This window comes from Phalacrocorax carbo, chromosome 2 (genome assembly GCF_963921805.1).
Source record: "Phalacrocorax carbo chromosome 2, bPhaCar2.1, whole genome shotgun sequence".
Lineage (NCBI taxonomy): Eukaryota > Metazoa > Chordata > Aves > Suliformes > Phalacrocoracidae > Phalacrocorax > Phalacrocorax carbo.
In genome coordinates this window covers 963254-987519 of record NC_087514.1, presented here as the reverse complement: position 1 = coordinate 987519, position 24266 = coordinate 963254, and the positions used below count along the sequence as shown (strand labels likewise).

Below are 24266 nucleotides of genomic sequence, written 5' to 3'. Positions count from 1 at the left end.
GTGACTTGGGGCTGCTGCTTTTCATGCCTATTAGCTAAATGTTGATGGTGGAGCAGAGCTGACTTGTGTTCTTCTATGCAGTGACCCCGCTGTTGCAGGAACGAAGCAGCAAAAAGATGGGACTTTGCAGACCGTCACAGATCTGACCTGTGCTTGAACGTAGCGCGGGGCGTGCACGCGTCAGCTGTAGGATGGCTTTTGCAGCTGATCTCGCTGGAGTTGGAGGGATGATCCAAAGGTCCTTTGTTACACTGAAAAGGCCAATAGCCTCTTCGGCTCCCGAGAGCATCTGCATGGTGTGCTGTGCCTCTGAACCCGGGCTGCAGGGTTTGTGCCTTCAAGCAGGGCTTTTCCAGGCTCCTCACCTGTAAGAATTTCCCAGGATTAGACTGAACTTAGAATCATAGAATCACAGAATGCCCTCAGTTGGAAGGGACCCACAAGGATCATTGAGTCCAACTCCTGTCCCTGCACAGGACAAACCCAAATTCACACCGTGTCTCTGAGGGCCTTGTCCAAGTGCTTCTTGAGTATCGCCAGGCTGGTGCCGTGATGCCTCCCTGGGGAGCCTGTTCCAGGGCTCCACCACCCTTGGGGGGAAGGACCTTTTCCTAATGCCCAGCCTAACCCTCCCCTGGCACATCTCCCTGCCGTTCCCTTGGGTTCTGAGGGATGAAATTATGAGGAATCAAATTACGGGGCTGAAGCAAGGCCTAAGCAAAGCCTGGGTAGCGATCTGTGCCATTCTTCACGTGCCATGTCTTGCTTTTGGGGCTTTCATGCCATAGCTGATGGCACATCCGAGTCCAGGTCACCAGGAAGACCGTTGTCTGCCGAGACATCGTCCTGGTGGTGCTGCTTGAAGGTCTACAATCTCTAAGGTCTACAACCTTTAAGGTCTTAAAGCTTTAAGAGCTTTAAAGTCTACAAGCTTTAAGGTCTGCAAGCTTTAAGTCCCCCCCAACTGCTCCGTTCTGAAACCATGTAGGTCTTTGCTTTTGTGACTCTGAACCTGATCGCTGAGATTCTGCGTGGTTTGACAATTTTCCACACTCCTGCAGCAGAGGAGGTATTTTTGCTCAGTTTGGACAGCAGCACTTGCTTCCCCAGAGAGATTTGCTGCCTGTAGTTAAGCTGTTTCCCAAATCTGAGCCAACTCTCCCCAGCTAACCAGCCCCTGGCCTGACAGGGAAACAGGGCAAAAAAGACCAGTTTTATTTATTGGCAAGACCAAGGATTAAATCTTGGCTTGTAGAGATTTAGTAGGAGATGTAGTTTTGTTTCCAGGCAGGGTCTGGTCTGGGCACCACGTGCACCAGCTGCTTCACCTCCCGGCCTCGAGACAAACTAGGACATGCTGTAATGGGTTGGAGATGTGGTTTTGCTCTGGAAAGCTTGTTTTAAATGCCGTTTTACCCCCAGAATCTCCCCTTGAAGGTGCAGGGTCCCTACCTGCCTGCTCTGTTCAACACAGGAGGTGTGGAGATGCCTGGTCCATCCTGACCATGGCTCCCAGTAGAGGTGGAGCAGATCTCTGCATCTCAAACATCAGTAACTTCAAGACCCAGAACCAAACGTGGGTCTGCAAAATGTCTTCTTCCAATTATCGAAGATTAAACAAATCATCACAATTGGATGTCTTTGAACTTCATCCCTCATTGCCTTTGTCCTTCCAACTGGTGAAGCCCGTCACCAGCTCCCTGATTGTCTCCTGCTTGTGGCATGATATTTCTTTCCAACATGAGCCAGACCCCCAGTTTTAGGGGCACAGGTCAGCTCGCCACCTCTTTCTTCACTCTTGGCAGTCCACATGCTGTGACTTTGTGGCACCTTTTTGTTCAGAACTTGCTAAAATCACCCCAAAAATAACGAGCGGGACCTTAGCGGTGGCAGCAGAGGGGTGAGTTTTCATCTCCTGTAAGATGCAGAAGAGCAGAGGGGGTGTCCCAGGTGTTGCGTTGCTGCGTTCATCCTGACCTTGAAGCTCTCAGCTCGTGGTGCTGCAGATGGATGCGATCCTTGCCATCAATCTCGTTTGCAGCTTCACTGCTAAGAGCTGATTGCGACGATAACGAAGCCAAGTCTGACTCATCAGTACCTGAATGAGGAGAAATGCCACCCACTCTGTGCCGGCAGCGATTTTACTCCTGATCTGGCTCTCTTGGTGGGATAGATTTGAAGCTCTCCAGCCGATCTCGATCTTACCCCTTTGCCTGGCATTTTTGGACCACGCAGTAGCTCAAAGCATGGCTTGTATGTCAGCAAGACCCTGCTCTGAGATTTTAATCAATTTATCTCAAAAGGAGGGGGTGGCAGCCTGAGAGAACTTGCTTTAAAGATTACGAGGTGTTAATATATGTCAAGTCAGCATGTGTGTTTGAGAGCAAACCCTGTTAAGCTGTTTCATCTCACCAGTCTCATGGGCTGTCCCTGCTCCTGGGTGTGTTTTGGGGCTCCAGTTTCAAATTCATAGTGGGATCGAAAGCGCAGAAGGAGTTGCTTTGAGACAAGGGTTGTATTGTACCGTGAGCTGCACAAAATACCGAACTGGGAGCAGAATCTCCCTCCTTAAATATTTCATCCAGGTTTTGAAGCCAGATGTGAATAACCTCCATTCACCTATGAGTTCACACGTCCCTCACCTCCTGCATCCAGCTGGCACGGCCAGAATATTAAAAGCCGCATAACTCTGCGGCCGAATCAACGGCCTTTGCTGTGTTTGGAAGAACCTTTGCGCCCACTGATTGGAAAGCGTCGGAAATTCCAGCGGCTGCGCGTTGGCCGAGGAGCAGCCGACGTCGTTACTGGGAATTTACGGTCGGTTCATTTTCTGGTAACTGGCTGGCCAGGTGCTTGCAGTGCCGCTGTGTAGCTCCTCGGATCTCCCTGGCAGGTGAGCATGAGAAGAGAGGGAGATTTTGGGAGCCAGCACCCGGAGGAGACTTCATCCCCCTCCTGCTCCCAGATTCCCGTTGCCTATAGCAAGGAAGGTTTGCCCTGAGACATGAGGCGACGTGCTGGGTGCCCTTACTTTCAAGTGTTTTGAAAAATAGGAGGCCAGAAGGAATGGCTGATGATCAGGTGAATTTTTAATTTTTGGAGGGGAGGGGAAGTGAGGTGCACAGCGAGTAGAAAACTTCTGGAATTTGTTGCGGTGAGAAGCTGTGGAAGTGGATATTGCTGCATGTTCAGGAAGGGATTAAACAAATTCAAGACAAGCAGTCCATAAACATCTCTGAAGTGGGTGCCTTGGAGGACGAGTCCCTGCTGTCACCCCTAACGCAGGGTGCTGGGGGACATGAGGGCATGGACCTCAGGAGTCATGAGCTCTCCGTAAGCAGCATCTCTTCCTGCCATGGTTTGAAGCCAAGTACCGGGCTGGAGGCACCATTGCTCTGACCCAGGAGGACGTTTCTTACCTTGCAGACCTTTCCAAAAGGCCCACGAAGCAGGGCAAATGGACAGGTTTTGCATAGGGGAGCTAAGGTGGTCCTGAAATCTTTGGTTCCTGGGGAAACCTGGACAAAAGGAGAGTCTCCTTTCAGCTCCCACATCACCAGGGGTTTGCTCAGATGACATAGTACTTGAAGGTTCTCCAGGCCATGGTTGGGCAGGGATGCTACCACCAGAAGAGAAACCAGTTTGCCATGAGGGTCTGTCCCTCACTCAGCTTTGATCACAAGAACTTGCCTGAAGTAGACCTTCCTTGAGCTCTTCTCCCAACATCCATTGCCTTTCTCTTCACTAAACATTAGGTCCTCTTTCAGCAGCAGGGCTCTTCATTAAGAAGGTTCCTGAGCATTAATTCCCTTCCACCCAGGGCTTTGCCCCTTGGGGAGGAGATCCTGTAACCATGGACCTGGGTACAGCATCAGGCGTGAGAGCAGATGCTTTTCTCTTGAGAAGAGACTGGGCGTCGAGGAGGAGGAGGTTCTCTCATTCATGTGCACTCGAGAGGAAAAAGGGATTAAGCAATTCAACACAGTCATAATTTCAGGGCTCAGAAGTCTCATTAAAACTAGCTTTGACAGAAGCTTAATTTTATTGCCTCTTGCTTGAATAAAATTTTTGAGGTCTATCCTACTAATAAGATTTGTTTCTTTTCCTTTTTCTTTTTCTGAAACCAACATCTGATCTGGATTTTATTAATGCAAGCATCTTAATGTGTACATTGGGGGGTTTTAATGCTGTTTCTTCGAAAACTGCTCAAAACAAAGTTATTTCTCCAGATGTTTGCTGTTATGTTTCGATGTGGAGCGAATGTCTAATAATTTGCTTGGTGCCATGTGTTTTCTGAACGAGCCTGATTATTTGCACATTCCCACAGCAAAGGACTGTTAAGGCCAAAAAAAAAAACACCTTTCCTGTGCTCACTGAGCAAATATTGGCGAGTACAAACAATACTGGAAAGCGTTGCCCTTAGACAAAGACTGATACCCTGTCGTGTGCCTCGCTGGGAGGTGTTGGAGGGTCTCGGCATGGATGCTAGGCTGCTGGGCAAGCACGAAGCCAGAGGGAACATGGAGCAAGAGTGGGTTTGCTCCTCTAGGAGAGGCTTTAAGCTGGTGCTAGTCCAAAAAGCAGCATGTAAATGCCATCCTGCACCTCCAGGTGCTTTTTTCCCATGTTTCTCCAAGTATTTCCCCTGTTTCTTCAAGTGCACTCAGGTAAGATGTCACTTGGAATAGGTTGGTAGCTATTGATGCCGTGACCTTCTCCATCTTCTGGGATGGATAGGGCTCTGCAGGCTCAGATGTAACCAACTGTAACATGGTAGATAAAAATGTGCCAAAAAGGGCTTTTCTGGGGCTCGCCGCCTCAGCCCGTGTTGGCTCTGACCATCTGAGACGAGCGAGGAGCGAGAGCGAAGCTTGCCTCAAGGGGCTGCACTTGGAAAGGACCATGGGTGGGACAAAGCTATGAGATGTTTAGGATCTGTCCAGGCACGTCGACAGCTCTTCTTCTCAAATAAGCATAATTTAAGGGAGAATGTGGTGTTTGCAGGGTTTTAAATTAAGCTGGAGACCACAGCTATGGAGGGCTTGGTCATCATCTGCTAAACAACTGATTAATGACTCAAAGCTTGATGCGAGGAGGTGAGAGTAGGTCCCAAGTGGGGAGCCCAGGCTGGTGGGGACTGGGAGCTCATCTCTGTGGATGCATCTTCATTAATCCTAAAGTGAAGGAGGCTTTAAGAAGGGCACGCGCGCGTCGCAGTCACCGTTGGTAACTCCTTGTTCACTATTACTGTATTGCAGTTCGTCGCCTTCCGGAGTGTTTGAGAAAGAATATGACATTTATCGGGATTACAGTGCGGAAGGTCAACTCCTCCACTACAGGTAGCCAAAATTTCCCTCTGGTACCGGGGTTGGGGTCTGCAACGTGGCCTCGGCGGTGAGGTGGGGGTGTGGGAGAGCCCGTGTGGGGATGGGGCAGCGAGTTACACTGGTGTTTTCTTTGTGCTCTTCTGATCTTCCTCCTCATCCCCTTCCCTTGTTACGTTTTTGAGCTTTACTACCACCCTTAAATAAACCTTAAGATATGTTTTGATGGTTCTTTGGAGCAGGGACCATCCCTTTATACAGTGGTCCTCATTTGAGTAGCTCCTACCCATACCTAGAAACCAGAGCAGGACAGGAGGAGCACCAGGGCTGTCCGGTGGTGGGTCACACTTCAGGGTGAGATCCTGGTCTGTGGGGTTTCATTAAGCTCCATCATCAGTTTGGGAAGGGGCAGGACTCACCCGGTGCTGCTGATCCACCCCAACGCCTGCCATCACAGTGGAGTGGTGGCTTGAACGTCTCCTCACACTGGAAACAGTTTCTAGGCCCTTTTCTAGGATTTTTACATCAAATGTAAGCAGGTTTGTGTGGGTATGGATTTAATCCATTGCCAGTTGATTCAGTGCGCTGCCTCCATAGAGCCCTGAAGGTGGGAAAGCCTCCTGAGAAACAAAGCCATCTCTTCCAGCCTGTGGGTCCAACTGCTTTTCAGAGTCTGTTGGTAAGACAGATACGAGCTTTCTCTTGCTTGGATCAGGATTTTAGGTGCTAAAGCAAATGACCACCTCCAGCTTTCATGGATTTATGTTGCTAGAAAATAATACAGTGTGATGTTTGTCCTCGTTACAGCTCAAAATGCCCCTCTTAGAGTTTGCACAAGTGGTTCAGGTGTACAAACACCGTAACTTCTCACTAGTACTAATGTGGACTAGTGCCCTGGACATGGGCAAGAATCACCAGAATTGATGGTGTCTGAGTAGACGATCAGAGGTGGGGAACAATCGTGTGCTGAGCTCCTGGAGCATGCCCCAGCACCTGCATCGCTGCTTTCAAAACAAGCTTTTTGCCTTCAAAACCCATGCAGGGATGGATTTAGGGGAGGCTGAGAAATTGCTCTTGATCCAGCCCAGGTGGCTCCTTGGCCACCCTTTCTCAGTTGCCAAAGGAGGCATCTTGGCTGACCCACCTCGTCCTGCCCCAGAGCATTTGGGAGATGTCCCTCTTGGTCACCGCCTTCCAGGATGGAGGTGATGGTGAGGCTCTGCAGACCCTGACCGCATCCCAGCCTGCCTCAGGGAGGGTTTTTGATACCTACTGGCATCATCCAGATCAAATTGGGTGGGAACAGGGAGGATAAAGACCTGCACTGGATGCTTTTACTAATATAGCCCTGCAAACAAGTGGTGGCCTGAAACATTTCTCCATAACACCATGTTCATCCAAATTCCTACCTTTAAGACAGCAGGTCTATAGACTACAGTCAAATTTGGGGGGTTTTGGAGTTGACGCCTGCCTGGTTGCTCTGGGCTTTGACAAATACCCCCAGTTTCTGTGCTTTTATTGGAGATGCAGGTGAGTTGAAGGGCCTGTAGCTCTTGCTTTGCTTTCCATGCTGGCAGCAGAGACCGGGAGGGCCCGATGCTCTCCGTTCCCTTCCCCGCTGCTCCGTGACGCCACGGGCTGGCCAGCCAGTCCACGTCAGCGTTGTTTGCAGCAATCTCCATCCTGGTTCAAGACACACGCGAGCGGAAAAACACCCAACGGCATTGGCCGTGTGCCATCCTGCCTGCCCTGTAATTCACCGCTTCTGCAGTGACCTCCCAGGGGTGTCAGAATTAATTGCCACTTAAGCAAGAGAGGGTAAAAACAGGCTTTCTAGGAGGGGAAACAAATAAGGCGAATGCTCTCTGGTGTTTATCCTCACCAGCAGAATATTCTCCGGGAGCACCAGGTGGGCTCAGAGAAACGTGTTTTACTCCGAGGCATCCCTTCCACGTGCTGGGTGGATGCAATTCCCTGTCTGTAGGCAGGAGAAGCAAGGAAGAGTGGAAGGGAGTGATTTGGCAGGCTTGGATCCGCTGTTTGGTTTGGAAATGGGGTTTGCAGGTGCCTCCTCTGCTCTGCTGTTAGGCATCGAGCGTGCTGCGGTCAGAGTTGGCAGCGGGAGCTGAGCCTGCATCCAGGAGAGAGGCGGAGTGGTGATGGGGACACAGAGCGGTGACAGGGACACGGAGCGGTGTCGGGGACACGCCACTCTCTGTCCTGAGCAGTTTTTTCCTGCAAACGGGGTTAGTGATTCGGCACTGATCGGTCCTGACCCACCACCAGCTGGGCGGCGGTGCTGAATACGAGCTGCAGAGACGAGGGACGATGCGGGTTTGGGGGACAACGGTCCCCACCCGCCAGCTGGCCGATGCCCGTGGCCGCCCAAGCAATTAAAAGATTAAATTTCACTGCGGTTAGCACACATGACCTGTTTGCATCAGCATGTGCTTCGCTCCAGGAGGTGCCTCCATCTTCCCAGCCCCAACTTCACCGCCTGTAAAAACCCATGCACAGCCCTGTCGCCCTCCCCCCAGTCAGTTCCAGCCAGGAAGCTAATTAGCAGCTTTGCTTAATTAGCTGAGAGTGGACTTCCTTCTGGAAGAATGGGTCTGAAGTGCCCTCTGTCTGGAGGCTGCCGAGCGAGATGGAGAGAGGAGCCGACACAGCCTCGGGTGGTTTTTTTTTTTATTAACCATGTGAATGCCACATGCACGCTGCTCTGGCACTTGTTAAAGCTGAAATCAAAGCTCACCAGACCTACCTCATCACGGCAGGGATGATTTCATATTAACGAGGTTAATTTTTAAGGAGAAGGGGGCATGGCACATTCTGAAAATTACCCTGCATAAAGGCATCTTGGTTTCAGCTTCTCCAAAGCTTAGCTGGCAGCTCCTCCTTGGATGGACCATGGTTGGGCAGATCCCAGAGGGTGCAAAGGGCATTGCTTGGGCGGGGGGATGGTGGTGGCCAGCACCCATGGCACGGCAGAGCCCATCTGGAAGCCCAGCGTTGGCATCTGCCTCTGGATGGCTCAGAGGGATGCATGCGTGGTCCTTCGTGGGAACGGGAAGACCCTTGATGTACGCCTGTCTGAAGCTGCCAAGACCTGGGTGGGGGGACTGCAGTCCAGACACCCCTTTCTGATGCTCGGGGACAAGTTTTTGGGAAAGGCTGGTGTTTCAGCACCCTTGGCCAGGTTGCAAAGGGATGGGGAAATCTCTCGTCTTCCCCTCTGCTTCCCACGGGCTCATGCGAGTGCTGAGGTGGCGATTGCGAAACGGGCTGGCACCCAACCAGAGCTTTAAAGACTCCATCGTGGTGTGGGCTGAGCCCTCGAGCACTTCCACCAGAGCAACCCTTTCCCAGCTCCTCCAGATCCAGCCCTGGGATCCAGCCACTTCCAAATGCCATTCATGAAACGATGCTGGAGGCTTCACAGTCAGGTGAGAGATCAGGTCTCCAGTCCAGCAGCCTTCTCAGGTCCTTCCAACCATCTCCTCCTCACCAAGCCTTGCGTTAGTCCCACAGGTTTTTCTGAAAGCCATGGTAAGTGCTTGTTGCCTCCTTTGAAGGCCAAGGTCAGAGGTGGGCAGACAGCCCCCGTGGCGGAGGGACAGAGGATTGAGTTACACAACGCATCTGTAGGTCTCTGGTGGCTGAGGAAGCTTGGTGAGACCTAGGCTGTAGCTTGCTCCCTTCTGGGCATGTGTCCACTCCCTTCCATCACCTCCTCCCCTCTGGCTGGGAAGGGAGACGCTGGAGGACTTACAGATGTTTGGGCAAAGTGCACGGTGGCTTGTGAGGGGACAGCTGTCCTTGCGTGAAGGCTGGCTACAGGCAGATGGAGAAGCAAGAGGCTGGCTGATGGAGGAGAGGTTCTGTGGGGATCAGCTGGGAGACCACCCTCATCCACGGCATCATCATCCCCAAGTGCAGTTTTGGGGTTTGGCTGCCTGGGTCACCCCAGGAGCTGTGGCAGCAACTGCAGGAGCAAGCAGGGATCTTTTTGGCTTCCTTGACAGCGCTGGCTTGGTGCTCCCAGCCAACAATTGCTATGAGAGACTTTCTAATATAATGAAGATTAGTGGGTGTCATTAGAAGGATGACGTCTTGCTCTGTCTGTCTAGAAGGCATCTGTAGGAAAGCCCTTGCATCCAAATCCCATCGAGACAGGCAATTACGGTAACTGTTCTTAACCCTTTCCTCTTTATTCCTTCTGGTTTGTGGTTCCTGGAGCTCAGTTGCTTATGTCCTCGTTTTCCCTACCACAGTCCTTTTGAGAGGGTTGAACTCTTTGCTAATCCATGCAGTTGTTTTTATCAAGAAGTCTGTTTCCCAGGCGGGACAAATCCCAGGTCTCTGTTGTTGTCCCTGCCTTGGCCAGTCAATGGGTGGAGGGCCCAAGGCTGCTCGAGCTGGTCTTCAGATCAGAGACCTTCAACTCTCTCCTCTGAATTTGTCTCCCCTCCCAGCACAAAGCTGGCCTGCTCCTGTGACCCTCTTTATTCCACACTGCTGATCGGGTGGATGTCGTGTACCACGTGCAGGTGGTCAGGCCTTTGTGGCCACCAGGTAGACAGTGGGGCTTCATAGTTGAGGGAAACACAGCGTGCCAGACATGGAGCACAGCAGCAAAGCATTAATAACCCCCTTCTCCCCTTCTGCTCCTTGGGAAACATGAGATTCGTTACGTGGGGACTTTCCAAGAACAGAAGAACCAGATCCAAAAGTGTGCCCCGGTCCCTGCGGTAGGTTCCTCTGCTCTGGGAGAAGTTGAGAAATCTGTTCACTTGAGTATGCACACCGACCAGCATTTAGGGACACTTCCACTTTGGCCTGGGTGCTCTGTTTGATCTGTAACTCTTAGGTCAGATGTGGAAGCAGAGGTGATCAGTTGACTGTTCTCCAACAGTGGACAGGTAGGATGTCCAACCCATGAGCAGGGACAAGCAGATCCTGTTTCTGTTGGGAGAGCGGGACAGCAACTGCATCATCTACATGGGATCCTTGTAATGTTCTTGATGTCGTCTTCCTCAGTTTGTCCTGGACCTCCCCAGCCACGAGAGTTTAAAGAGGTCTTTGATCTTCTCATGGTTTTCAACATCTCATGGTCAGCAGCTGGACAGGAGTGGGGTTCCCCAGGGCTCAGTGTTGGGGCCAGTCTTGTTTAATATCTTTATCAATGGTCTGGATGAGGGGATCGAGGACACCCTCAGGGAGTTGCAGACAACACCAAGTTGGGTGGGAGCGCTGGATCTGCTGGAGGGCAGGAAGGGTCTGCAGAGGGACCTGGACAGGCTGGATCGATGGGCCGAGGCCAGTTGTGTGAGGTTTAACAAGGCCCAGTGCCGGGTCCTGCCCTTGGGTCACCCCAACCCCAGGCAGCGCCCCAGGCCTGGGGCAGAGGGGCTGGGAAGTGCCCGGCGGAGAAGGCCCTGGGGGTGCTGGCTGACAGCCGGCTGGGCATGAGCCAGCAGTGCCCGGGTGGCCAAGGAGGCCACCAGCCCCCGGGCTTGTGTCAGCCCTGGTGTGGCCAGCAGGGGCCGGGCAGGGATGGGGCCCCTGTGCTCGGCCCTGGGGAGGCCCCACCTCGAATGCTGGGCTCAGGTTTGGGCCCCTCGGGACAAGAAGGGCCTTGAGGGGCTGGAGCGTGTCCAGAGAAGGGCAGCGGGGCTGGGGCAGGGTCTGGAGCACAAGTGTGCTGGGGGGCGGCTGGGGGAGCTGGGGGGGTTTAGCCTGGAGAAGAGGGGGCTGAGGGGAGCCCTTCTCGCTCTCTGCAGCTGCCTGAGAGGGGCTGGAGTGAGGGGGGGGCTGGTCTCTGCTCCCAAGTCACCAGGGACAGGACGAGAGGGAACGGCCTCAGGCTGCGTCAGGGGAGGTTTAGGTGGGATATTAGGAAAAAATGTCTTAATTGCAAGAGCGGTCAGGCCCTGGCACAGGCTGCCCAGAGAGGTGGGGGAGTCACCATCCCTGAGGGGGCTCAAAACACATGTAGACCTGGCAGTTGGGTACATGGTTTAGGAGGCCGGGGGGTGTTGGGTTGGGGGTTGGACTTGATGATCTTAGAGGTCTTTTCCAACCTTAATGGTTCTATGGTTCTAACAGGAGTCACTTCATATCTGACTGTCTAGCAAACAAGTATGGAAGTGAGGAGAGAATTGGGCTTGGCTTCCAAAAGACCTGTCACCGTCTCCATGATAGCTCCACAGAGCCTCGTGTGGCCCGCCAGGCATCTGAGGTGTAGGAGCTGTTTGTTTGGCTGTCTGCTGGGCAACCTCTGTTTTGAGACAGAGCTGCCGTTTGCCATCTTTCTACGGTTCTCTTCACCTCTTGGGTCTTACACGGTTGCGTGCTCCAGGTGTTGCTAGGTTCCTTCTCTAACCATGGGAGTGTTCAGTGTCCAACTCTTGCACTGACCGTGTTCATCCCTTCGCTGTCTGGGCACGGACTATCCGGTTGTTGGTGCTGTAGTGCCTTCACATGGATGCAGGGAACGGGGTTAATTTGTACTGTTGGCAAAAAGGAGTGTGAAGCCAGGTACCAAATTCAGGAGGAGACTTGTAGAAGCTTGGACGAAGCCTGGGGCAGAGGTGAGGAGCCACCACATCAGACTTTGAACATGCCTCTTGCCAACTGGCTGCGTGCTGGGTACGTGGGAACAAATACAGCCATGACACCAGGGAGGGGAAAGTCTCCAACCTCTTCTGGTTGCAACCTCTGAATTCAGCTGAGCTTCCCAAGGAAGCCCATACCCCGGAGCCATCATGGGGACAGAAACTCAGCATCTCTGGGCTGAAGCTTCCTTTGCTGCCAGTGTCAATTTTAGCCAAGGCGGCTGCGAGGCCACATTCCTCTTCCAACGATGACAAAGCTGCATCTCAAGTGTGCCCACAGACATTTGCTGGCCGAGAAGACACCTGCCCAGCAGAAGTGGGGCGGTGGCCGTCCCAGCTGTCCTGCGCGGGGACACGTGCTGCTGCCAGCTGCTCGATTTATCCGCCGCCTCGTTCTGCTCAGGCTTCGTCATTTACAACTGTGAGTTAAGACCGTGGCTTAAGGCATCTCTGTAAATAAACCCGTTCCTGATATTTAAGGGTAAATCTGTTGCCTGGTTTCTTCAGAAGTAAAGAGGAGGCACAGACCTAATAACCGTGATTCCTTGGAGAGCCATGAGATTAAAATCCTGTATTTTGGAGCAAAATTGAAGAGTGGCTTGGAGGGTTTGTCACTGTTCTCAAATGTACCGCTGTGGTGTAACCTCCTGGGCTGGGACTTCTGCCCCAAGTCCTCTAAGCCTCCATAGGGCAAAGGAGAGACAACCCCAGTCTCTCCTCTCCAGAAGGAAACAGCTGGTGTTTCCTTCTCAAATATGACTTTGAGCCCAGACCATGGAGCTGGGAACAGTTTCCTCCATGCTTTTTGCCACAGCCTTGTACTTTTTCGGTGCTCAGCTAAACACTGAACTGTAGTCTTGCTTTGAAAAGTGAACCCCCATCCTCATCTTCATCATGAGCCGGGTGACTTATCTCAAACGTGCGTGTGTAGTACCCAAGAGATGGACCTGTTGTGTTCCTGTGAGCCAAGAGCAACCCTTCCTGCTGGAGGGCTTCCAGCAAACAGCCAAGCTTCAGCTTCCAGGACCTGTTCTTCAAAGCCAACGTGCTGCTGCTGGCAGTATCTGGTGGCTCGCACACAATCCACAGCAGCAGATCCAGCGTGGGTCCACGGCCAAAAGCTCTCCTCTAAGAGGAGGAGCTGCTCAGTCAGCCTTGCCACAGCCGTGGTAGCGGTCAGCAGCTTCACGGTCACCCATCTCCTGCGATGGGCGGAGGTGAGCCCATGGGAGAAGGAATGGTCTGGCACGTCACCCCGACACCCAGTGTCCACGCTTGGAGATTGGTCTTGTCGTCTTTGGTAGGTGTCTGATCACATCCCAGAGCCTGGCCAAAGACACAGGAGAGGTCTTCTGGTGGGGAAGAGCTGGGGGAGGTGGCACCAGGCTGCAGGCTGAGCCCGGGGGTGTTCATAGCAGGGATGAATGATTCAGGTTGGAAATACCAAGAGGATTGAAGGGCGTCAGCCAATGGGGACGGCTGCGCTCCAGGGCTGCTCGGAATAGGCAAGAGCTAAAGATCACCATTGTAGGAACTTGTTATGCTTACGGAGACAAAGAAAGCAGATCCCCTATTGATCTGCTATTTAAGGAAATGTCACTTCTGGTCTCTTTGTATTTTGCAGCTAATTCCTCTTAATGATAAAGGCTTCTCTGTGTTCTCTTCTCCATGTTCCCTCCTCCCTCTCACAAAAAAAAAAAAAAAAAAGAAAGAAAAATCTCGTCTTGTTTCAGTGACATTTGGGTTTCAAGAAAACAGGCTATTTTGGGTGATTGGTTTAATCATACATCTGAGATGGGGAGAGCAGCCCTGATTGCCTCCCGGGGATCTGCCGTTCGGCTCCCCGCAGGCGTCCGTGCCCTCCGTGCGCGGCGCCTGGTGTGCCGTGCCTGCCTCAGCTGCCAGGATGGGTTGTGTTGTGGCTCTGCTAGCTTGGCTGAGCCTGATCTTGTGCTCGCTCCTGGTCGGTCCCTAATGAGACCGATGTTGGGGGGGCTCGATAGAGACCCCCCCGGCCACCATGGCTTGTCCCCGCGTAGCGTGAGGTCTTGCTGATCTCAAGCAAGAGGGCAAGGTGGGTGCTATGGCCAGGTGTGGCAGGTAACCAAAGCTAACGCAGACCTTCAATAAAGTCAACCTGGCCTTCAGCAATGAGCTACCAGCCCACGGCTCGCCAGGGACAGCCACCCAAGCTCGTTTCAGCGTTCGCTTATCAGCTACAGCCCACAAAATCCCTTTGCTGTGGATTCTTGGCCTGCAACGTAGGGTCTGCAGGGTGGACTGCAGACCTGTCCACCACACTGTGCTCCGCTCAATGTGATGTTCCGAAACTGCTGCTGTTTCACCAGAAAACAGGAGCTTTCATCGTCTCGGTGGTGTCTCAGAGCCCTGCTTTCCCCCTTGCTGCTGCAAAAACAGTGGCTGAAAAATTCTGTGCTATTGAATGGAGTGGGGGGGCCGGGAAGGCTCATTATCTCCCTCTTGTCTTGATTCAGCTTCCGCTGCTGCTAATTAGAGCGGATGCCATGGGAGCAGCTTTTCCGAGAGAGGAGGAGTTAGCAGCGCTCGGGCAGCGAACGTGGGAGATGCTTCATGTAGAGATTTGGTGTTGCGGTTCTGAAGCTAAAAGCGGTCTGATAGCGCCGTCCAGAGTCAAGGGATTGGACAATTCCTGAATGTTGTGGCCTTCTCCTTTCATTTAAAAAAAAAATACAAATTAAAGAACCCGATATTTTGACAGGGTGGCTTTTCCTTGCCTTGGTCACAGGTATCAACCCGTCAGAAATATTTTAGTTGGAGAATGAAATGGTCGTGTGTGGAGGAGCCTTGTGACCTTAGACACCCTTCAAACCAAGCTTTGCGGTCAACAGAGATGGGCTGAAGGTTGGGCTTCAGCCTTCCCATCACTCTGAATTTCCCCCAACAAGACCAAGCCTGATATTCGGCTTCCAGGACCCCCCATGGCTCATGTTGCATCCATCAGATGGTCCTCATCATCCCACCGCTGGTATTTAGCAGGAGACAGAAAGAAGAGGGCAGCTGTGACGCCCTCCAGTTGGTGGTAATGCTGCACCTTCTCCATGGCTCCTCCACGGATGGGTGATCCTGTCCAGGGCAAAGACCAAGTCCAGGCTCAACCTGGGAAGAGGTTGGCAGGTCATGGAGCTGGTCCTCTGCCCTGAAGCTCCGTCAGGAGCTATCAGCCCCCGCCACGTTGTCCCACCGGGAGCGGTGGGTGACATCTGGTGTCCATGAATACAGGCAGCGAGATCAGTCCGTCTCCTCCTGATCCCGACAAGCGTAAAACCTGTTCAAATTGCAGTTCCTCTTGGTCTTCCCCGTCGGAGAGATGTGTCAGCTCATCCCAACCAAGCTAAAGGAGGATGAGAGGGAGACCCGCAGGCTCAGTAAGTGAAGGCAAGGAGGAGAGAAAGGAGAACCTCAAAGGATGAGAAACACGTGTCAAAACACAAGCCCAAGGGTGCTCCCTGCTGTGCCAGGCTGGTTTTACACCGGCTTTTGGTACTGGCTGCAGCCTAACCAGGAAAGCTCAGCCTAAGCCATGGCTCAGCTCTGTCCTGCCCCATCCAGACCATTGCTGGGACATGGCCCAGTCTGGATTTGCCCACAGAAACCTTCCTTTCACCAGGGTTGAACCAGTTCAGCATCACCCAGGTCCATGCAGGGGATGGGGAACCTAAGCCCCACACTCACATTCTCCCCAAATAACCATTTTATTGCCCAAACGATGCAGATTTCATCACGCTTACGACGGTTTCTGTAGGAATTGGGTTTGACTGTATCTGCAGGTTCATTAAAAAATGAAGTCCAAAGAGGGTGTGAGATTTCCAGGCGTGTAAATAAATATGGGAACATAGACTGCAAGTGAGGAGGAAGAGTCGGAGAGACCACGGTGGGGTTGTGGGCCCCCCTGCAGAGACCCCTAATCTCATAAAAGCTGTAGGCAATGAGTGCTCGAGCAGGAATATAAAATTTCAGGTGCAATCTAAGCTCTGGGGTATTTATATATGTTGCAAGCGTGTAATTCTGCATGTACAAATCTCTGGGAACAGTAATACTTGCAGAGCTAGAATAATGAAGTCTTAGGGATGGGGGATTTTATCCTGTCTTCGATATTCCCTAAGTTAACTATAAATTAGTAAAAAGTTGAGTTTTCTGGTGGCTTTTGCACGATTATAGAGCTGGACAGCTGTTCTAAAGACAGTTTCCTAGCTGGAAAATTTAGGAGGGATCATCGGAGGCTTCGGTTTGAAGCCCAGACATCTTCTAGGCTTGCCGCGGAGAGCCGGCAGGCTCTTCCCAGCCGCCCACCTTTGCCCGCGTTTGCAGGAGGGTATTTGTGTTGCCAGAGCGGCGGCGGGCAGCGTGCCAGGTTCAGGGGGAGGTTTTCTGCCGTCGGCTCATCGCTGACCCCGGGCTTCACAGCGGGATGCGATCGGCGCGGCGGCCGCCCATTCCCGGCTGCGCCGGCAGCACCCAGCTGGGAGGAGAGGGGGGCTGCGCTGCATCCTTCATCCCCATCCCCGGGGAACTGCAGTCGGTCCGGTTTAGCCCCGAACAGGGGGATCTTAAAGGCGTTAAGCTCGGGAGGGTGGTGAAAAGTCGCGGGGAGGAGATGCGCCCGGCTCCCGCGGCCGGGGGAGGAAGGTGAGGAAGAGCAAGGGCACGGGGACGGTGGGGACAGCTTGGGGACGGCGCCTGGACACGGTGGCGCGGCGGGGCAGTGGCGGGGTGCCCCAGGATCCCGTGCTTTTCCGGTGGATGCGAGCCCCGAGGCGTTCACAGGACACTGGAAACCAATATATTTGGATTAATCATTCAAATGAAGGGCTTTTTCCCCTCCCCGAGAGGGGAAAATCCATTTAATCCTGGTGCTAAATTATACTCTTCATCTGCAAAGTCTAAATAACACCGGGACAAGCAAACATATCTTGAAAAAAAGGTGTGCGTTTAGGTCGGTTTTGTGAATATTCTTGCTTTTGAATCTCCTTCAGAGAAGCATTGCTGTATCATTCCTTTAAAAGCCACCACAACGCTGTTAAAATAATTGCACTTAAGCCCAGCTGTGATTTATTCACTAGTCCTGCGTTGATTAATGTAGCTGCCAATCAATTGCATGAAAGGCATCACGGTAGAAATCATGAATATAAAAAAATAATTTTGGTTTTCGTGACTTTTTAAGGTAAATAGAGCTGTGGATGGTCTTAATTATTGCCGGCATCAAAATAATTGTATTTAAGTGGGGTGGTGTCTACCTGCCTGCAGCAGAGACACGGTGCGGGGTGAGGATTGCTTGTGCCTCTCCAGCAAAAGCAACTGGAAGCAAAAGCAATTCCTGGGCGAGGGAGCCAGGGAGCGTGCAAGGAGCGTGCAAGGAGCGTGCACGCTGCTCGCAGAGCCTGCACGGAGCGCGCGGAGCCCAGCAGCCCGGCGCCGGGGAATTCTCACCTCTGCGGTTGCCTCTCCAAAGGCTGGGGGATTGGGGCTGGGGGCAGGTTGTTTGAGCAGCAGGGAGATTTAAAAGCGTAAGTCGCTTGAACGCTTTGGAAAAATTCTCCCCTAAATAAATGAAATGTTTCAGTCCGTGGAAATTATGCCAATTTGCAAAGAAATTGATTTTGCTGATAGGAGATTAGAGGGATTCGGGAAGTAGCTTGTCATGGAAATGTAGGCAGAGCCGTAAGTAAAATCTTGCTTCTCCTGCAAGGAGAAAATAGCAAAGAGAACCCGGTGCCAGAGATAACAGAAATACTTTGAATTTCTGGAGGAGCTCCTGTGCCAGGAGGGCGGCAAGCCGCGGCGGGGTTCGCTCTCCTCTCTAGCAACATCGCTTTTCACTTACAGGAGTAACTGAGCTGCTCGTGGGCACAGTAGCTGCAGCAGTTTAGCCACAAAAAGGCTTTTCACAATATTCCTTTTGCGGGCGGAAAATTCAATTTAGTCTGTAGCAATGCTTTCTAGTGTTTAGCAATAATCCAGGGCAGTACGACGGAGCTTTCAGGTTTATTGGTTGCTGTTACTTAATATTTTGATTGAAAGCTCTGCCTTGGCTAGATGATTTGACGGGCAGGGCTGCTTTGCAGGGATTTTTATTCATATCTGCTGTTGCCAGGTGCAGGCTGCTGTCTGAAATATTAATGCAAGCTGCAAATTGAGGAATTAAGAGTTGCTTTCTCTGGGTTTGAGTTAAAACACCTGGCCTTAGGATGGATTCCTGTCCGTCTGGGGACAGTGGAAGGGCTGAAGCATGGGGCTGTGCAGTGCATCACTTGGCGCCCATCTCTTACTGCTTTGTGGTACCCGGGTTTTTAGCTTGGAGGTTGGAAGCGGTGGAAAAGGGCATCAGACCAGGCATCTTCCTTACGGAGCTGCTCTCGATTCGCAGCTCTCCCTCCTTCTCCCCAGCACTCCTCTGCTGCCAGGTCTGCAGGCAGGGATGCACCCACGGGTGACGGTGGCAGGACAGGGTGAACGTCCTTGCAGGTAGAGGAGTCATTGGAAAACATAACAGCGTGGCTGCAAAACCTCCGGCACCTACAGGGCATGGTTTATTGGTGGACTTGGCAGTGTTGGGTTAACGGCTGTACTCCATGATCTTAAAGGTCTTTTCCAACCTAAATGATTCTATGATTCTATGCAGATGAGATGCCTGTGGATGCGGATGCAGGCTCCACACACAGAGTCCCAGACTGGTGGGGGCTGGGAGGGACCCCTGGAGCTCACCCCATCCCGCCCCCTGCGTGAGCAGGCACCCCCAGAGCAGGGGCACAGGGCCGCGTCCAGGCGGGGGGTGAATGTCTCCAGGGAAGGGACCCCACAGCCTCTCTGGGCAGCCTGTGCCCCTGCTCTGGCACCCGCACAGGGAAGGGGTTTGTCCTCATGTTCAGGGGGAGCTTCCCGTGTTCCAGCTTGTGCCCGTGGCCCCTCGGCCTGGCGTTGGGCACCACTGAAAAGAGCCCGGCCCCATCCCCCTGACACCCGCCCTTCAGATATTTATAGGCACTGATGAGACCCCCCTCAGCCTTCTCTTCTCCCGGCTGAACAAGCCCAGGTCTCTCAGCCTTTCCTCACCAGGGAGATGCTCCAGCCCCTGATCCCCTTGGCAGCTCTGCGCTGGCCTTGCTCCAGCAGCTCCCTGCCCTTCTTGAACTGGGGGACCCAAAACTGGCCGCAGCCCCCCAGATGTGGCCTCACTGGGGCAGAGCAGAGGGGGAGGAGAACCCCCCTCACCCTGCTGGCCACGCTCCTTTCCATGCCCCCCAGGACACCGCTGGCCCCCTTGGCCCCAAGGGCCCGGTGCTGGCTCAGGGTCACCTCGCTGCCCCCCAGCACCCCCAGGGCCTCTCAGCAGAGCCGCTCTCCAGCAGGTCCCCCCCAGCCTGTGCTGGTGTGGGGGGCTGTTCCTCCCCAGGGGCAGGGCCTGGCACTGGCTCTCACTGAATTTCATGAGGTTGCCCTCGGCCCAGCTCTCCAGCCTGCCCAGGTCCGTTGATCACGGGGAAGGAAAAGCTCTGCCACCCCTGTTGCACCTCCCTGCCGGCTCCCAGCGAGGTGTTGCTGCCTGCAAGGCAGGGCTAACCCGAACCGTGCTGCAGTCGGTGCCTTGCACCGCGCTTTGCGGTGTTGCCGCATCCCTGAGCGTGGCTGGGACGCTGCTCCGCCTGCCACGTGGGTCCCGCGGTCACGCAGACCATGGATGTCACCCAGACCACAGGTGGGACCCAGATGGCATTGGGGGAGCACCACACTTCAGGGTGTTGGGGGAGACGTCCCCCCATCTTCCCCTGGTCTTGTCTCCTTACTCAGGTCCTGGCATCCCCTCCTTTTAGCTGAAGAGGCAGAGGAACACCAGCGCAGGTTGAGCTCACATAGCTTTGGAGATGTCTTGCCCTTTTGCAAATAACTTTGCTGATGTGGGACAACGGCCGCTCATCCCCATCGTCCTTCGTGGCCCCACCGGTGTCACCGAGGTGCATGTGGGGGGCATTGGGGCCGCTTTCTGTGTGTCCCGTTCTTTCTAACCGTAGCAATGCCAGAGTCGCCCGCAGGAGCAGGAGGAGATGGGGCTTGATGACACCAAGGTGACACACGGATGGCAGCTTGTGCTGCTCCAGCGGCATGGCTTTGCCGAGTATTGTCAGGGCCATGTGTCACAGAGGCTTTCCAAGATTGCTGATATTTTTACAGCGATGGTTATTAATCGCTCCTTGGTGGCCATTTGGTGTTACAGCCTTTAATGACTCCTTCTGCCTCGCTGGGAGTTTATACTTAAAAGCCAGGAAAGCCTCCACCTCATCTGCAAAAACAAAGCACCCGTGGGCACAGCTGGAGTTTAAATTACTCGTCTGTGTGTAATATAAAAACATTAGGAACTTGAGGACAGGATTATCAGAAAGGGGAGAAGTAACAAGGACTCGGCCTCTCCCGTGGTCCTGGAGCAGACAGCGAAGACCTTGGCTCCCAATGAGGTTTGGGGCACCTGGAGTCTCCCCTTCCTCTGTGATGTGCCGCAAATCACTAATGAGCCAGTACAGTCTCATCCCAGGTTAGAGAATTAATTGGAGAAACCTGTTCCTGAGCAGTAGTGGGAGGTGGGCGCTGGTGCTCATGGCTTGTGGTTGCACTCAAGACCAGAAACAATTTCTTTACCCACAGCAGAGAAGGAACTAGCTACCAGGAGAACAACTTGCTTGCTCCCGTCCCACGACAAGGTCCATAACGTTGCTTATTCCTTCCCTTGTGTGACGAGTCTTGCCGTTGAAAGCAAACGGAGGATGCAAGGGGACGCCAAGAGGAGCTGTGAGATTCGGTCTAGGGTTGCAAAGTGCTTGGAGATGGCTGTGGGCAGTGTCCTCTGCTCTCAGGAGACGAGTCTGGTGCAGAAGTGGGTTAGTTATGTGTCACCCAGTGGGTGCAAGATCCAGCTTGTGGGATGTGGATGGAGAAAACCTGCTGATAATTTCCTCTCTACTGGGCGTGATGCCGGCAACTCTTTGCTGGGGACAGTGCCAAAGCTGGACTGTGAGCGGTGGTGGGTACCAACCCCACATTAACGAGCAGAAGATGTGTCCCATCACTTGGTGACTCAAAGAGCTTCTCCCATGGGTCGTGAACGTTGCTTGCAAATGATTAAGAAACCCGAAGGCAGCTGGTGCTGGCGGCAGGACCCCCGGCACGAGCGGCTGTGGGTGCGGCACGCTGCCTGGCTCTGCTGGCCGTCCTTGCTGGTTCTTCTGCTTTCTTGCTTTGAAAGCTTTGCGGTCTGTATGTAAAAAGCAGCTTATTAATGGAGATTAATGACCTTCGGTTGGGCAGAAGGAGTAAGAGCAGAGGGAACACGGAGCCCTTTTAGGGGAGGAGACGCCAGCCATGGAGTTGCATGTTTAAGGCTGAGTTAACAAATTCTCGCTAGAATTTGCAATTCTACTTCAGAATCTCAAAAAAGGCATTTCGGCCATTTGAACCATCAGAAGCACGTACTTTCCTTACAGCAGCGGAGGGTTTTTTCTCATTTGTTCACAATGAAGAATGAAACCAAGTTCTGCCTCGATGTGTTTTGTGGGGTTTGGGGTGATTGCCGGGAGAGCCAAGAGCTTCTGCAGACAACGCGCCCTCCTGCAGTCACGCCAGACTGGGCTGCCACCACCTCCTTGGGTTTCTGCCCTTATCTTCTGCAGGGTCCATTAGATCCTCGGCAATGAGCAACGGCATCCGTGCACTTTAACCGTCGGAGCAGCCACGCGGCATTTCCCAGGGCCGGTGCTCTGCCTTGGCCGCACCGCTCCGGTTCCTCCCCGAAAGCGCTGGCTGATGCCAGGTTGGCCAAGACCCTTGGCCGAGACCCTTGCACAGGGTTCGGGCAGGAAAAGCAGCATATGCAGGAGCAGAGCAAGAGGCTGCTTTCTGTTTATGGTGGCTGGAAAACAACCTTGCATTTTTTAACCTTTGACCAGTTTGAAGCCTAAAGAAATTGGACCTGATAAAAGCAGAGTGCAGGAACTGAGAGAAGATGCTCAAGTTGCTCCAAAACACAGAGCCCACCCACCAGTCGCATATATGCCTATGCTTTATGGGAAAGTCAGCACTGAAAGCATCAAAAAGCACATGAGGAACCCATGACTGGTGCCCTGCAGCCTCCCATGGGATGACCAGGAGTGTCCTGGTCCGGCAGCTCCGCTGCATCGCTCCAGGTCTGATTTCCTTGGCTCCTGCCCAGCCTTGGTCCAATTATCCATCCCTTCTTCTTTTAGTTCATCACCCTCAAGATGCAAGTCCCTGTCTGTCCTGGTGGCTGTTCAACTGTGTTCCTAGCCGGCAGCGTGAGCCAGAGGGGAGGTGACAAGGATGTTCTGGGTACCACAGGGCAGGTTAAGTGGCCCAGACTGTAATTACTGTCGTTAATAACCATGGTAAAAATAAGGTAGTGTCCTCTGTGGTCGGATAATTGATGAAGGAAGAGGAGACCTCGGTTAACGTCCATGAGGCAAAGGGAAGGTGATTCCCTGCTGGTGGAGTCGCAATCCTTTCTTGCCCACTGGCATCACACTGCCTCCGGACTCGCCGCCCTGGCGCTGGTGGGAAATCTGCCCACTAATGACAGAGCAAGAGGGGGATGAAATCGGTCCTTGGTGCTCTCCGTAGCAGATCTATCTTCTCATCTCACCCATTGTTTTAGGTTGTTGATGCTGGGTGATACAACCAAGTGTTTCCTGGCGTTTCTGACCTAGAAAGGTTTTCCCTCATCACCCTGCCCCAATAGTCTGTGCTGCTCAGGGCATGCTCCTATGGTTGTGGAAGGAGTTTTGGGGGTCTGGAAAGGGCTCAATGAGTGGTTCAGGTCCAACAACCAGTCTGGAGGGACCAGGAAGGACCCAGACTCATGTGGGTCTTCAACAGCAAGAAACTGGCAGGAAGCTCAAGTCCTCAGGAGCTTGGAAGGCTGCTACGGAAAGGGAAGGAAGAAATTGTTCCCCACGTCCCCTGGAGCGAGGACAAAGTCGTGGGCAAGCAACGAGCAGGGTGCCAGGAGATGGTGGAGGCTCATGCAGGGAGATATTTCTAAATGCCTCTTTGTGGGTATTTTTCTGCAAAACTCAGTAATTGGACTCACTCCACCTTTTTCTGAAGGACAAGTGGCTGTGAAAAAATAACTAAGAATGAGAGAGGAATGAACTGGGAGAGCAGCCTGTGCTCCCAGACGTGTCACAGCTGGTGCCTCCGGTGTCTTCTGTGCCAGCGTGGGACCCGCTGAGGAACTGACAACACGATGTGCTTCCCTGTGCTTTGGAGACCGAGCAAGCTCAGATCCCGCCTGCGAGATGAGTGATACTTTCAGCACCTCCCTAAAAACCACCTCTGCTCTTCCTCCTGAGTGTCCCCTGCCTGGATGGCATCTCCCAAGGACTTGAAACGTGGACTGAGCAGATGGAAAACCTCTGTCAGTCGGGATGACCCACGTGCCACCCCACTGCGGCGGGTTGTGCGGGGGCAGAAGAGCCTCTTCTTGCAGAACCCTCCAACTGGTGGCCATGAAATCTTTTGGACAAGGTGGGAAAGACTGGAGAGAACTGGGACAGCCAAGAGGAAAATCAAAGCATGGTCTTAAGCAGGTAGAAGTGGGGAAGGCAGCGTGAGCTGGCCAGGGCTGGTGGCTTTGCTGCCCTCCTGAAGAAAAAAGGAGCCATCTTCAACCTTCAGGACATGATGCAGATCATCTTCCTGTATACACGCTTCCATGAAAGCAGGGGAGAAGGTTTAGTTCTTATTTAATGTGTCAACTTGGCATAAGAAGAGCTGCCTCCAGCTCTCAGGATCCATGAGATCCACTGAGAGTAGTGGGTGGTGAGAACTGTGCATTGGGCAAGACACCAAATGGGGTGTTTTGGCACCAGAACTGGAGCCAAGGCTGGTGGGCTGTTCAGCATGACCTCTGAGAGCTGTGCTGGTGGTGGGGCATCTGGAGGTGGTGCGTGCTGCCAAAAAGCAGTGAGAAGGCTCTCTGGAACGCCCCAGAAGAACTGGGCTTCGACCTCCCTCACCTCTGGGATTTCATCATGAGAAGAAGCTCCAGTGATCTGTAATCGGTGAAAGCTGTGGGTCACCAGGTTCAAGAGATCCAGTATGGAGTTGACAGTAACTCAGACTCTCAACTGCTTCATATGGACTGGAGCAGAAGCCTAAGCCAACACTTGGGCCAACTCTTCATGGTGTGAGGTCACTGTGTCCCTCATTGGAGACGCCGTGGGTTGGGACAGCCCTGGAGAACGAACCCGAGCCGGGTGACAAGGCTGCACCCGGTGGTGTC

The 24266-nt window shown here is 53.1% G+C and overlaps 1 protein-coding gene across 4 annotated transcripts in view; it reads left to right on the top strand.

Moving 5' to 3' along the window:
* Positions 1-24266, top strand: part of ARHGAP39 (Rho GTPase activating protein 39) — a 156145-nt gene that overhangs the window by 108459 nt on the left and 23420 nt on the right. For 3 of the 4 annotated variants that reach the window (XM_064441963.1, XM_064441961.1, XM_064441964.1), the window contains exon 3: positions 5259-5339. The exons of the other annotated variant lie outside the window; for it this stretch is intronic. In XM_064441963.1, the coding sequence (XP_064298033.1) occupies positions 5259-5339 (81 nt within the window). The remainder of the gene's footprint in view (positions 1-5258; positions 5340-24266) is intronic. 4 annotated transcript variants of the gene reach the window in all.